Here is a 13,089-nt window from a genome sequence, read left to right as displayed (position 1 = left end):
CACAAATTTAGATTCTTTATGCACATATTTTTCAGTCCGTAATACCAGGAAGTACCGGAAGTACCTGGAAATTGACAAGCCACGCTTTCATTGACGTAATACACAATAACATTCAGTCTTCTACGACTTCGCGATGGATGAATCTTCAACAACATCAATTTCCTTTCACTCTAACGGTGTTGGTATGTAATCATCGCCTGCCTAGCTTGTTTTGCAAACATGGACAAAAAAATGATTGATACATGCATGCCGATTTCATCCTTTCCAGGACAACTGGTTGCATATTTCAAAGAGCTGCCAGTGTCACAATAATCAATCTTTGTCTTAGACGGTACATATATGACTGTAACCATTGTGTCTGCACATGTATGCTAATTTCACGTACATTGTAAAAATACCTGTATTATTTAAGCATAACCCAGATATATCCTTCTCACATTAACATCTACCATGTTTTGCCGATTACCTCTGAAGAGCCAATCATTGATTATTATATTGCATCACTACGATGCAGTGTCACTGTGACGTTAACACTTGCAGTTGTATCAACATACATTAACCATTTAACCACTGTAACATTGTGAAATACTGCAGGACATCTTATTAACACTTGCAGTTGTATCAACATACATTAACCATTTAACCACTGTAACATTGTGAAATATTGCAGGACATCTTATTTGAAGAATGATAACATACATATCAATATGAATATGAGGAAATATGTTATCATGAACATGCTCATGGCAGTATAGGCCTAGACCTAGATGATTTTATATTACCGACATTATATTACCACAGATGGATGATTTCATTATCCATATTAACCATGCCAGAATCTGCTGGGGTTTGATGCACCCTTAGAGTTATGTCTTGACTTAAGGGACTTCGTGTCGCGACTCTCGGCTCATGCACCCTTATTCTTATCCTTGATGTGGTTAGATTCACCATGTTGGCTTGCTGTCAAGTGCCATAGCAGAAATATTTCCAAAAAGACATTAATCCCAATTAACTCACTCGTCATCCTCATTTGCCAATTATTTCTAAATAGATCCTATCTTATATATGATAAGACAAGTTTACAGATTGATATACATGATTGATATAGGAATTAAAACTAAAATTGACAAGTAGATCTATTTAATAATTAAACGAGGGAAGAATGTACATGATGTAAGCATGGAAAATATTGTCAACCAACAACAACAATTATTGTTTCATTTTGTAATTTGTATCAGACACTAACATGATCATGATAATAGGGAACTGTCAAGATTTGTATGTGGACTTCTGTTTGTTTCTTTGAGACAGACATGGTACAATAAACAATTGCCCTTTGCAGTGGAATAATATCAGTGGTCATAAATGATAAAAAATTGCTGCATGTTTCATAAGGATACTGTCTGACAGCAATTGATGGGCCCATATGTTTATTAACTAGCCTTGCCACAGTGTTGTCTATTTCAACATTCGTCTGTTGTCATTTAGGCACAAACAAAAGAATTTTATTGAAATTTAGAGTAGTCTTCCTGTGTTGTTTGGGAATGTTGGGGGGAAACAAATATTTTTATAAGTATATAATTAGCTTTTTCATTTATATATTAATAGAGTGAAGGTTTATATTTAAACCAAATCATAAGATTTGAGTTCACAAGAAATAATTGGAAGCATTTTTGTATCAACTAGTATTGATATACGGAACAGTGTTCTAAATTAAGGGGGGCATGGGTGGCCCAGTAGTCTAAGGTGCTGCAATTTGCTGTGCAAAGATGCATCCCTTTGGGTATGCCAGAAACCTATTATCGTGGGTTTGAATCGAAGTTTGCCAAGATTATGTTTCAAGGTTTGTCAGAACCATACCAGTGCTTGTGGGTTTCACTAAAGTTGTAAACATCAGAGACCTCTGCATCACTTTGGGCTTTCTTCCCACATCAAGGTGACACGTGATACAACTTGAATGCTGTTTTATTAAACCCAACTACTCTTAATTAAGGGGCGGTCAGGTAGTCTAGTGGTTAAAGCATTCGGTCGTCACGCCGCAGACCCGGGTTCGATTCCCATTTCTGGTGTCCCCTGCCATGATATTGCTGGAATATTGCTAAAAGTGGTGTAAAACCATATTCACTCACTTGCTCTTTTGCTCCTATAGCATTACAATGCCTTTCATGCTGTATTTTTAACACTGCTGAAGATATCCATGATGTCAATGTCATATGTTTAGCATTGTGATGTGTGTGTGGCTTGTGTTCAGTAAATGGAGATCTCAGGTAGCTCGGTTGGTACCTCTTCCTATTACCATCGCCTACAAGTAAACCTGGGTTCAACTCCCCTCGTATGTAAATGTATTGCCCAGTTCAGCTTTTTTATAAATGATAAACCCCATTGGTCCCACATCTTCTCACTAGAAAGTGAACACGCACACAATCAAAGGGGAGTAACTCTGTTTGCCTTATGACCACTAACACTAACAGGTCTATAATTATATTTGCATGTTCTCTGCATGTGTTTTTGTGCATCCTGTTTATAATTTGCATGTGCATGAACTATGTACTGTAAATTCACAACACCTGCATATTTCACTTCCTATCTACTAACTTGATGTTGTGAGAATTTTGTTTTTTTAGCTTTGCTTGTGGAATTATGTGTGATTATGTTAATAAAATCATTCCAGCATGGCCGTGTTGTATAGTTCTTTGTTTAGTTTTCAATGTTGTGAAAACATTATAAGCACTGAGTGAAAACTGTGAGAATGGTCTGCAGTTTTAATAATAATTTCACTTGTCTAATTTATTTTAATTATTTGGCACTGTTGTTGAGGTCAGCATCATGATCATGGACAGATTTTAAGTCACAAATTGAAATTATGTTCTGGGCATGCTCAGTGATTGTGAGTCTAGACTGACAAACCTTTCTCCATTTTTCACAAATGCTCAAGATGTTTTGAATATTTACTGGAATGGAGTCAGTCCTAAACAAGCTTGTTGTAATCGCCAGAGAAAATATTTGTCACACATTTGCTCATCAAACAAGTCACAGAAATTGAAAATGTGTTAAACAAAACTGATGTTACTGAGTTGTAAACATCTTCAATTGAACTCCTGATTCAGCACCCAGAATATCTAGTATGGCAGCGTTAGAAATTGGCACTAGTCCTGTAGTCCTTGCCAAACTGCCCAATAGTTAAGGTATCCTAAGGACAAGTCGACATTTGCCATTTTTAAGGGTTTTGCTATATGTTATCATTATAAGGACTAGTGGACTAAAAATGTTAGTTTCTACCCCTGTATTGTAGGTAATACCTTGCTAGTAATTAGGGCTGGGACGATACACCAACAGTAAGATCTGATACGTATCACGATACCTTGCTCATGATCTGATATGTATCACGATACTTGCATTTTACTCTTATCTGTAAACCAAGTTTTTCATAGGCAGGATGATTAAATACCTGGCCCACTAACGATTTACAGCTGTCAGTGTCATGTATGGCGCAATGGATGAAAATATTTACGTTTTCACTTCTCATTTTCACTAGTAATAAGTATTTGGTGTAACATTTATTAAAGAACCGGTACTGTTTACATAATATGCGATTGTGATCAATACTGAATTGTGAAGTAAAAACTCGCTATCCACCGATGCATCAGTGCATCGTCCCACTACCACTAGTAAGGGTATGATCTTTACTACATGAGTCTACCAGATTCCTAATGAGAAATATATTGCAATTATTCAGTTTGTGCCAAACTTGTTTGAGTCTACTAGACCAGGCTCTCTGCATCATTTTGAATACATTTATAATGAAATTTTACATGACTTGGGCTTCAGACTAGTGGCTAATGTGACAAACTGATGATTGCAGATACAGTAGGTGTAGTTGAATCCACAGACTACTTTTATTGGGGAATGTGTTGATCATGTTGATTTGAATTTTGTTTTCACATCTTAGTTTCTCTACTTATGATAGCAAACTGGCGATAAATATTTGCCTGAGGCCCAGATTAGTTTGAGAAATAAATAATATGATGTTCTGTTATAATCAACATGCAGCTTCCAGAGGCAAGGGAGGTAACTGACTCAAGCCACTGAGCAGTACACTAAACACATCCATGTAGTGCTGAATTCTCCTATGTTGAGGCTTAAAGTTTCCCACATATAAAATCATAATATTAATAAACATTACTTAACCAGTTACAGTGGAGATTCCTTTAGGAAAGACACAGTGTCTCAGACTTGACAGTGTCTCAGACTTGACAGTGTCAAACATGTGGTGTCCTTCTCAGTCATATTTCAAAAACTGGCGGAAATATCTGTAGTTTCACACACCAATCCATTTGATGAGTCTTCAAGACAAACACTGTGGCAAGACCAGAACAGTTAGCTGACAGGTCATTGTCAGGAGAAAATAGTTGGGGATTGGAATTTCTGTAAGCACACATAGCCCTGCCACCTGATGATCACGTCTGGTAAACGTATTTGCCTCTGGCAACTGTTTAATCTTGGAAGAAATTGTTTAACTTGACCAGCACACATAAAAATGGAGTGTTATATTTCCGAGACTAAAGAGAGATAAATAAGTTTAAATATGTTCATCTACAAAACCAAGACTTATCAATAGGGTTAAGATTATTATTTTTGGAGGTAACAAACAGGTGACAGATCCCCAGTGAAGTACACCAATATTTAATGGTGCAAGGTTAGATTTGCATGTGTTGTCATGTGTGTGTTTTTTGTATATTCTTAAACTAGAGATATTTCACCTTCACACTCACAGTTTTGGTTACCAGGACCAAACCTCCTTGTGTGCTTATGCCATTATCCCCGTCACATTGTCTATCATCTGTCTGACCATCGCACGATCGAACCCAGTTCCCGATCGTCTGTAGGGAGGAGCTTGAAAGATCTTGAAGAATTGTCTTGTTAGACATGACAAGATCTAGGAATCTGAAACATTTATATCATAAGCAACAACCATATGGGATACAGATTTGCTTCTTTTGTTTTATTTTGGTAAAAATATCAAACTTTGAAAATGTTTAAGAAACCATCAGGCCAAGCAAGCTGAAACATTTCAAAGATATGTAGGATCATAATGTGATATGGATTTGACAAATTTAGCCAATGTTGCCTGTTTTTGTTACAGTGAACAAAATATTAATTATGAAAATATGTATCATCTTCTCATCATCTTCCCAAGGCAAGGGAGTTAACTGACTGTAAAAGTCCAGTTTCCACCCTTGCCGAACTAGGCTGCAGGAATGGAGTTTTATTTTGGCTGGACTAACGAGTCTATGCATAGTCCAATCAAAATCGCGTAATGAAATCGACATCCAGTTTGTAAACTGCTGTGCAGATTTCGGTCGATTGCAGAATTTACAAAGCATGTGTACCTCCAACTCAGCGTCAACAGATATTTCCAAATCTTTTCATGTTTTTAATCAAGGTGCTCACATGATTGGATGTACTTTGAGAAATAAGACCCTTTATAATGCAAAAACGATTTTGAGTATCAATCAGATTGTCTTTACTGGCCCCCGCCATTTTGTTTCAAGCAAATGCAAGTGATATGTGGGGTGGAATCTGATTGGTCAATAGGAGGGACATAGAAGGGACATAACTCGTATTAGCCATTGGTGGCGCTACGATCGAGCCCAGAAATTCCAGCCTAGTTCAGCAAGGGTTGAAACTGGACTTTTACAGTCAGCTAACTCCCTTGCCTCGGGAAGCTGTCTTCTCAAAAACAAGACAGATGAGAGAAATGATTTTTTGGTAGGCTATGTAGCGTTTAGATAAAGAATTAATCTTTTTCAAAATTAACATGATTAAGTGATGAAGCTCGTGCAGAGGTAATGCTTTCAAGATTATTTTCGACACAACCATCTGCACTTAGCTTTGGTGATTATGGAAGAACATGGGGTTATTTCCTGAATGTTTGTTATTATAACAATAAAATATTATTACATTAAGACCATACAGTCTTCTTAAGTTGAACAGACCACATTACAAAGTCTGAATTAAAAAACACATTCAGCTCACTTTGAGAGAACCTGGTTAGGAATGGTGCCTTGGCACTATTTTTGGAAAGATTCTTTTTATGGCCTGAAATAATGTTACATCTGAGGCACTAAGGATGCGTGATATTACCAGTATATCAGTGACTTGAGGTTCACTCTTTCTATGACATGTATCATAATATAATTTTTAATCAGTTCAAACACAGGTGTTCCAAATTGCTTCTGAATACAAAACAGAATTTCACGATTTATCATGATATATATCACAATACAGCTTTGTGCATCATAAAATATTATGATACAATTTAAACCTCCAATACCTAATTAGCACACACGCTGTCATTATTTAGTAGATGCACACACCTATACAAATTCATCCAGAAAATCCATGTTATTATTTACAACAGCAAAGCTAACACAGTGTATTTCCTGGTAGTTTTAATTACATCACATTAATTAAGTATGGTGGCAGATTCTTGTCAAATCTTTCGTTGGCTCTGCCGGAGGTGGGTGGCCCAGTCGGCTAAGGCGCCGCGATTTGCTGTGCAGAGTTGTGTCCCCTGGGCGAGCCAGAAACCTATGATTGTGGGTTCGAATCCCGGTTCACCCCGATTATGTTTCTAGGTTTGTCAGCACCATACCAGTGCTCGTGGGTTTCACCGAAGTGGTAAACGTCTGAGACCTTCATCACTTCGGGCTTTCCTCCCACATTGAGCTGACACGCTGTGATATAACTGTAATACTGTTAAAAGCGGCGTTAAACCCAACTCACTCACTCACGTTGGCTCTGCCTATCTGTTCCTGAGTTGCCTTACGTTGCCACGGCAGAGTAATGAAGGCCGTATCTACATATAGTCGATATCCCAGTTTAGATATAACTCAAATGAAATAAGGAACTTGGAAGCTTTGACATTCAGTGTATAATATGCAATCAATATATGTCAGTATTCAGGTACTTGGAATGTGAGATTTGGTATGCACTGTGAACAATATTCTCTGAATATGAATCAGTTAGGGTTGAAAGTAATGATTATAGGAAAGATTATATTTGTGACATGTTTCAAGCAGTGTGAAGGAGCACAGTAAACAATGGTTGCCAAATATGAGGAACTAATGTTGTGTACAACTAACAGTAGATTTTATGGTTGATATTTTGGCAGTGCAAGATTGATTATATTTTGAAGATTCTATTTGTTTAAACACATTGATGTCATACTGCTGATTGTAAGATATTTTAGAAAATATTATAACTGAATATTTGTCAGTGTTGCATGGCATTATGCACAATTGCACATGTATATGCTTATTTTTGGCACATCACAATTTAGATACCATTGTACTTCCGTTGCAGTGATGTTTAGGGCTGTCGCTGAAATATTTATGTATGTTACACCAGTGTACAGTCAGAAACAGTGTTCCTGTTGGCTTTTGAAACTGCCATCCTAATGGTCTGGCAACTATAAAAATTACCAATCCCCCCTAATTTTTGTCAGAACCATGTTTCAACAAACAAAAAATCATATGAAAATAACCTGGTTTTAATTCTTTCAACATCATGTTCAATGCAATGATGTCATCTCTGAAGTAACTTAGTTAGGTCTACACATCATTCACACAAAGTTCAGTCACAATTTTCTCTTCTTTTCTTTTCTATTTCGGACTAAGTCACTACAAATATATATTTAATCTCGAAGCAAAGCAAAATGTTATTTCCTTGCATTAAAAATAGAAAGGGGGAAATCTTGATGGTAACAGACAAGCTGACTTCGTTCACAAAATATACTTATATGAATATCGCTGATGTTTTGTTCAACAACAGCGTTTTATGAGGTACTTTACCGGTCCACAGGGACTGGCAGTCACATGAATTACCAGTCCAAGACTAATTTTACCTGTAAAAAACTGGTGATTACTGGTAGATGGGAATGCTGAGACTACAATAATCAGTATTTTGACAACACCCAGTTGAAAGTGGTTGTAAAGTCATGTGACTGTAATATGATATGCATGGATGATACCTACAATAATTGAAATCTTGGCCTTTAGTTCACAAGATTAGGATTTGTATGATAAGTATCATAATACATTCTAGTAGGGCTGGGACGAGTCCAAATGTACTACCCGGGCAAAACATATTTAGATACATGTATTAAACAATCTGGTCATGCATACACTGAAGTTGACTTAAGTTATATCTTTATTTAACCATGTGAAAAGTCAGAACGAATGGTGTATAGTCTGATAGAAAAGCAAACATTAGTGACTTGTAGTATAACCATAGAGTGATGATGATGATTTTTGTCATTAAACAATATATCACATGACGAACCACAGGTCCGGGTAGTCCTGTGGGTACCCAGGTCCTACTCAGTACCAATCTCATTAAAATCAGAATTAAGTTTTAGCTGCCGCTAAACAAAGATCTGAGGACATCCCATTACGGGTCACGTTAGAATGACCTTTCACAAACTTTGACTGACCACTGAAATGACTAACAAGAAGTCGACATCAGCCAATTAGAAAGCAGCGTTCTCGAGCTTTATGGCACTCGTTTCAACCTGGTGACTTCCATTTCAGACCACGCTTGAAAAATATGTTGACACAGTTCTCGATTAAAAGTTTGAAAACTGAACACACGAACATTCTGGAATGTCTAATATATGGTTGAGATTGTATGGCAGTGCTTCCCACTAACTGTGCAACGCCTCCTCCGTTCTAATGTTTATCCAACGGAAGCGAAAGATAGACGATAATTTTGACAGAAATCAGTCTTACGGGCTGTAACTGTCGTTCGGAATACACTGTGTTAACGTTTTCGAGTTTGCATGATTAGAAAACACATTCCAACTGTCACTTTCATGATCTGGTAAGCAACGCTTTGATTGGTCAGATGAAAGGTGGTTCTGACGTGACCCGTAATGGGATGTCCTCAGATCTTTGTTTAGCGATAGCTAGAACTAAGATCTGATTTTAATGAGATTGACTCAGTACCCACCCGACCCCGTTACCCGAGTTACCCGTCCCAGCCCTACATTCTAGTAGATACTTGTGCATCAGTGCTTACGTTCGAGTGAATGTGTGTTCTGTTTGTGCACCTAACAAGCTTTAAAGGTTGCTTCGTGGGCTTGTTTCTATGGTCACTGCACATCTTGAACCGTTGTTTAATGGGAGCCTTCTAATGTTATATCGCTGACAATCCTAGACAAAGAGACAAATTGCCAAGTATACAATATTGTATCTCAAACTACACTAAATTATTTCCCATTAAACAAAAGGTCACAATTTCCTCACAGCAAAAATGAATGTCAGTATCAACGTTACAAAATACTCACTGCATTTTGACATATTTCATGACCTCATCAGTGTTGTCAATCTGGACACTGTTATATAGTAATTATTATAAAGAAGAACGTTTTATCTATACTACTCACAAAAAGTTAAGGACCGTCCAATTCTGACCGTGAGTAAGTGAGTGAGTATGGTTTTAGCAATATTCCAGCAATATCACGGCGGGAAATGTGGGGAATTGAACCCCGGTCTTCGGCGTGATGTGCCAACACTTTAAACACTGGGCTACCCTCCCCCCCCCCCCCAATTTTAACATATTACTATAGTAATATGAAAGAATCGGGTGGTCCTTAAGCTTTTTGGAAAAGTAAACCTAAATGTGTTTAGTATGCTGTTGACATGGTTAATGAGAGGCATGGGTGGCCCAGTCGTCTAAGGCGCCGCGATTCGCTGTGCAGAGTTGCGTCCCTTTGGACGCGCCAGAAACCTATGATTGTGGGTTCAAATCCCTATTCACCCCGATTATGTTTCTAGGTTTGTCAGCACCATACCCATGCTAGTTCGTTTCACCGAAAGTGGTAAACGTCTGAGACCTGCATCACTTCGGGCTTTCCTCCCACATTAAACTGACACGCCCTGATATAACTGTAATTCTGTTAAAAGCGGTGTTAAACCCAACTCACCCACTCACTCAAAGAAAACTACTGATAGTGATTCATTTCCCTGTAAGCATGATAAGCATGATATACGTCTGGAGTAAACTTGCAGATTAGTTTGAAAGTGCCTCTAACACACTAAAATGTACATCTAGCTTTCATTTGGAAATATGACATCATTTTAGTTTTATAAATGCCAGCCTTGGAAAAAGCTAAATGTTCCAATACAGACAGATGAACGTATTAAGCAATGATCAGCTGTTCTGTGGGCTCTGTCATCTGCCTCAGTAGGTTGTTGAGGACCTGCACTGGTTTGAGGTGAGGTGAAATGGGTTTAACGTCATGTTCCAGATTATATAGTGATGTCCATGTATATGCATGTGTTTGTGTGTGTGTCTGCTTGTACTAGTCCAGACCCCACTTGGACACAGTAAACTGGGGGGCGGTCGGGTAGCCTAGTGGTTAAAGTGTTTGCTTGTCACGCCGAAGACCCCGGTTTGATTCCCGACATGGGTACAATGTGTGAAGCCCATTTCTGGTGTCCCCCGCCTTGATATTGCTGGAATATTGCTAAGAGCGTATAAAACCTCACTCACTCACTCACTCACTCACTCACTCACTCACTCACAGTATACTGACTCCGAAGTCAACTGGTCAACTGGTGCTTGTTATATTCTCTTAAATCTGAGTGCTAGGTAACAGAAACTAGCATCTTTTAACATCTTTGGGTATGATGCAGCATGGGATCAAACCATAGACCTTTCTCTCTCTGAGCAGGTGCTCTAGCCACTAGACCACGGAGGTGGCTGCATTGGCTTTTGTATAGGCCCCAGCCACACTCCCAACTCATCTGCCGATGAAGCGCACAATGAATTCAAGTTGTTTTAATCTAACTAGTGTTAGAAACAAACATGTACTTTCTATCAAACAGCATGTTCTTTATATTTACTTTTTACAAAGATCAAAAATGAAAAGTCTAGCCTTATTATGTAAAGAAAAGAAGAAAAATAATGTGGAATTCCTCTGGGGTGACTTTAATAATAATGATCAAGAAGCATTAGATATTACAACAGTGATTAAAGGTAGGAAAGTCTTGTAACCATGGTAACGATTGATTATTAACATACATATTACTCAAAAAACGTTGAGGACCACCTGGTTCTTTTATCATGTTTATGTTGCTATAGTTAATCTGTCCTGGCATGACATATTAACTATAGTGATATGAAAGAATTTGCTGGTGCTTAACCTTTTTTTAGTAGCATAGTGAACCCTGTGTCTACAATTGTGAATCTATGTGTTGGAATTACCAAATCCTCTAAGCTTTGGACTTCTGATATTTGATGAAAAAAATCATTAATGTTTTTTCAGGAGTGCTTTTGTTTCCCCTAAATGGATGTAATCATCAGTGCCAGGCATCGACCCTTTTTTAATTCAAAAGTAATGAGTAAAAAATATGTTTTTAATGACCTAATGAAAAGTATGAAGTTAAGCTGAACTGATGCGAGGCAACCACGGAATAATGTTTTGATGAGCGTGTCATGTACGGATGCAGAGTGTGATGTTAGTGTGACCCGCTGGATGCAAGACAGTGATCTATGTAGTTGGGAGAAGAGCATGTTTGTTTGTTTGCATCCTGGGAAAACTTAGTTAATCCTACTGCTGGTGTGTTTATCGTCGCCATTGATCAGCGCGCATAGGGCTTCTTGGATCAGCGTTAGCTTTTACATGTTGGGACAATGTTCTTTCAACATGTTGAAGGCAAACTGGGAATAGAACCAACTTTGTTACTGTGGATTTGAAATGTTAATCACATGAATGAGAAGTATTTAGAATGTATAGCACAGTAACTTGTAAGCAGAATGTTACACAATGCCCCTTCAGAAATGATGCGTCCCATGTAGGGTTTACTTCAAAAGTGCTATCATTACGTTCTTCATTTTCACTATTGCAATCATGTTTTTTTTGTGTATTACTTTCCATGACGAAAGAGCACCAAATTTCAATCTTTCTTGATGCCTGGGAATAATTTTGTACACTTTTTTCTTGATTCTATTACTTACATATTCTTATTTTAGCATTTTAGACCAACTAACATTGAAGTACTTTCTTATATATATTTCCTCTTGCAAAGCTTGAACATTTTGAATGAGAGGTATGTTATTGTTATTTGATACCTCTGATGGACCAATCGGAATCAAGTATGAATACAAATTGAGAACAATCGTAAGTGACATCTTTATGCCCCATGAGATTTATCACATCAACAGCTGTTGTATACGTCACCTCTCGCCGGTTGTTTGAAACTGATGGTAATCTTGAAATTGTGAACGAACTGGTGGTAGAATGGATTAAGGGGGGGGAACTTTGGTCACAGGTATGTCTGTACCAATCAATGAGTCCGAGAAAACATAATTATCTCCCTTGTAGGAGAGTTAGTCTGTCATACAGACCCTGAAACAAATATATCCAATACAGCCCATGCAAGTCTATAATGTTTGGCAAGTCTAGATTACTGCAGTATCAGGAAGAAAGTCTCTGGGCTCCTTTATATTATATTCTGTAACTATAATTAACAACTGTTTCTTTTGTGTAAAATGTGTTAATTTCAGAGAATGAGGTGGTTATAGCATTATTATTTGTTGAAAATTAAAACAATCACAGAACTTGCACTGATGTTATGTTGTCATCACCTTCATCGTACCTGTTGATAACTTAAGGTCACACCTGTGTAGTATTCATATCCATTAAGTCCAGTTAGAAATATGACGCCTTTAGGACGTGAGGTTACCACCATTAACTCTGTAATTCGCGTTGTTTGGAAGCCTGAGTCATTGGAAATTTCTCATTAAGGGAAAGCACACTACGTGGTCAGACTATTTTTCCTATTAATGTTTCAAAACATATCATTTCTTTTTTCTACCTATAATATTCCTGAAAAATGATCAATTCTGCTTTGGGGATAAAACCTGAGTTTTTTTTATCCAATTTTATTAACAGATAATTTTATTCAACAAATCCCAAAGGCCAGGAATTTAATAGTTGGTCGAGGTTGGGTTTATGAGTTTTAAGAATGGATGACTCTTCTTATATGTATGTCATTTGAAGGGGAATTATCCATAGAAAAAGTT

The 13,089-nt window shown here is 37.5% G+C and overlaps 1 protein-coding gene across 1 annotated transcript in view; it reads left to right on the top strand.

Moving 5' to 3' along the window:
* The first annotated feature begins 52 nt into the window (after positions 1–52).
* The window catches only part of LOC124146687 (echinoderm microtubule-associated protein-like 2), an 89,920-nt gene continuing 76,883 nt past the window's right edge, over positions 53–13,089 (top strand). The window contains exon 1 of the mRNA XM_046517111.2: positions 53–182. Coding sequence (XP_046373067.2) covers positions 134–182 — 49 coding nt within the window. The 5' untranslated portion in view covers positions 53–133. The remainder of the gene's footprint in view (positions 183–13,089) is intronic.

The sequence above is a fragment of the Haliotis rufescens genome, unplaced genomic scaffold (assembly GCF_023055435.1).
Source record: "Haliotis rufescens isolate VD_foot unplaced genomic scaffold, xgHalRufe1.0.p SCAF_3, whole genome shotgun sequence".
NCBI lineage: Eukaryota > Metazoa > Mollusca > Gastropoda > Lepetellida > Haliotidae > Haliotis > Haliotis rufescens.
This window is presented reverse-complemented; position numbering and strand designations above follow the sequence as displayed.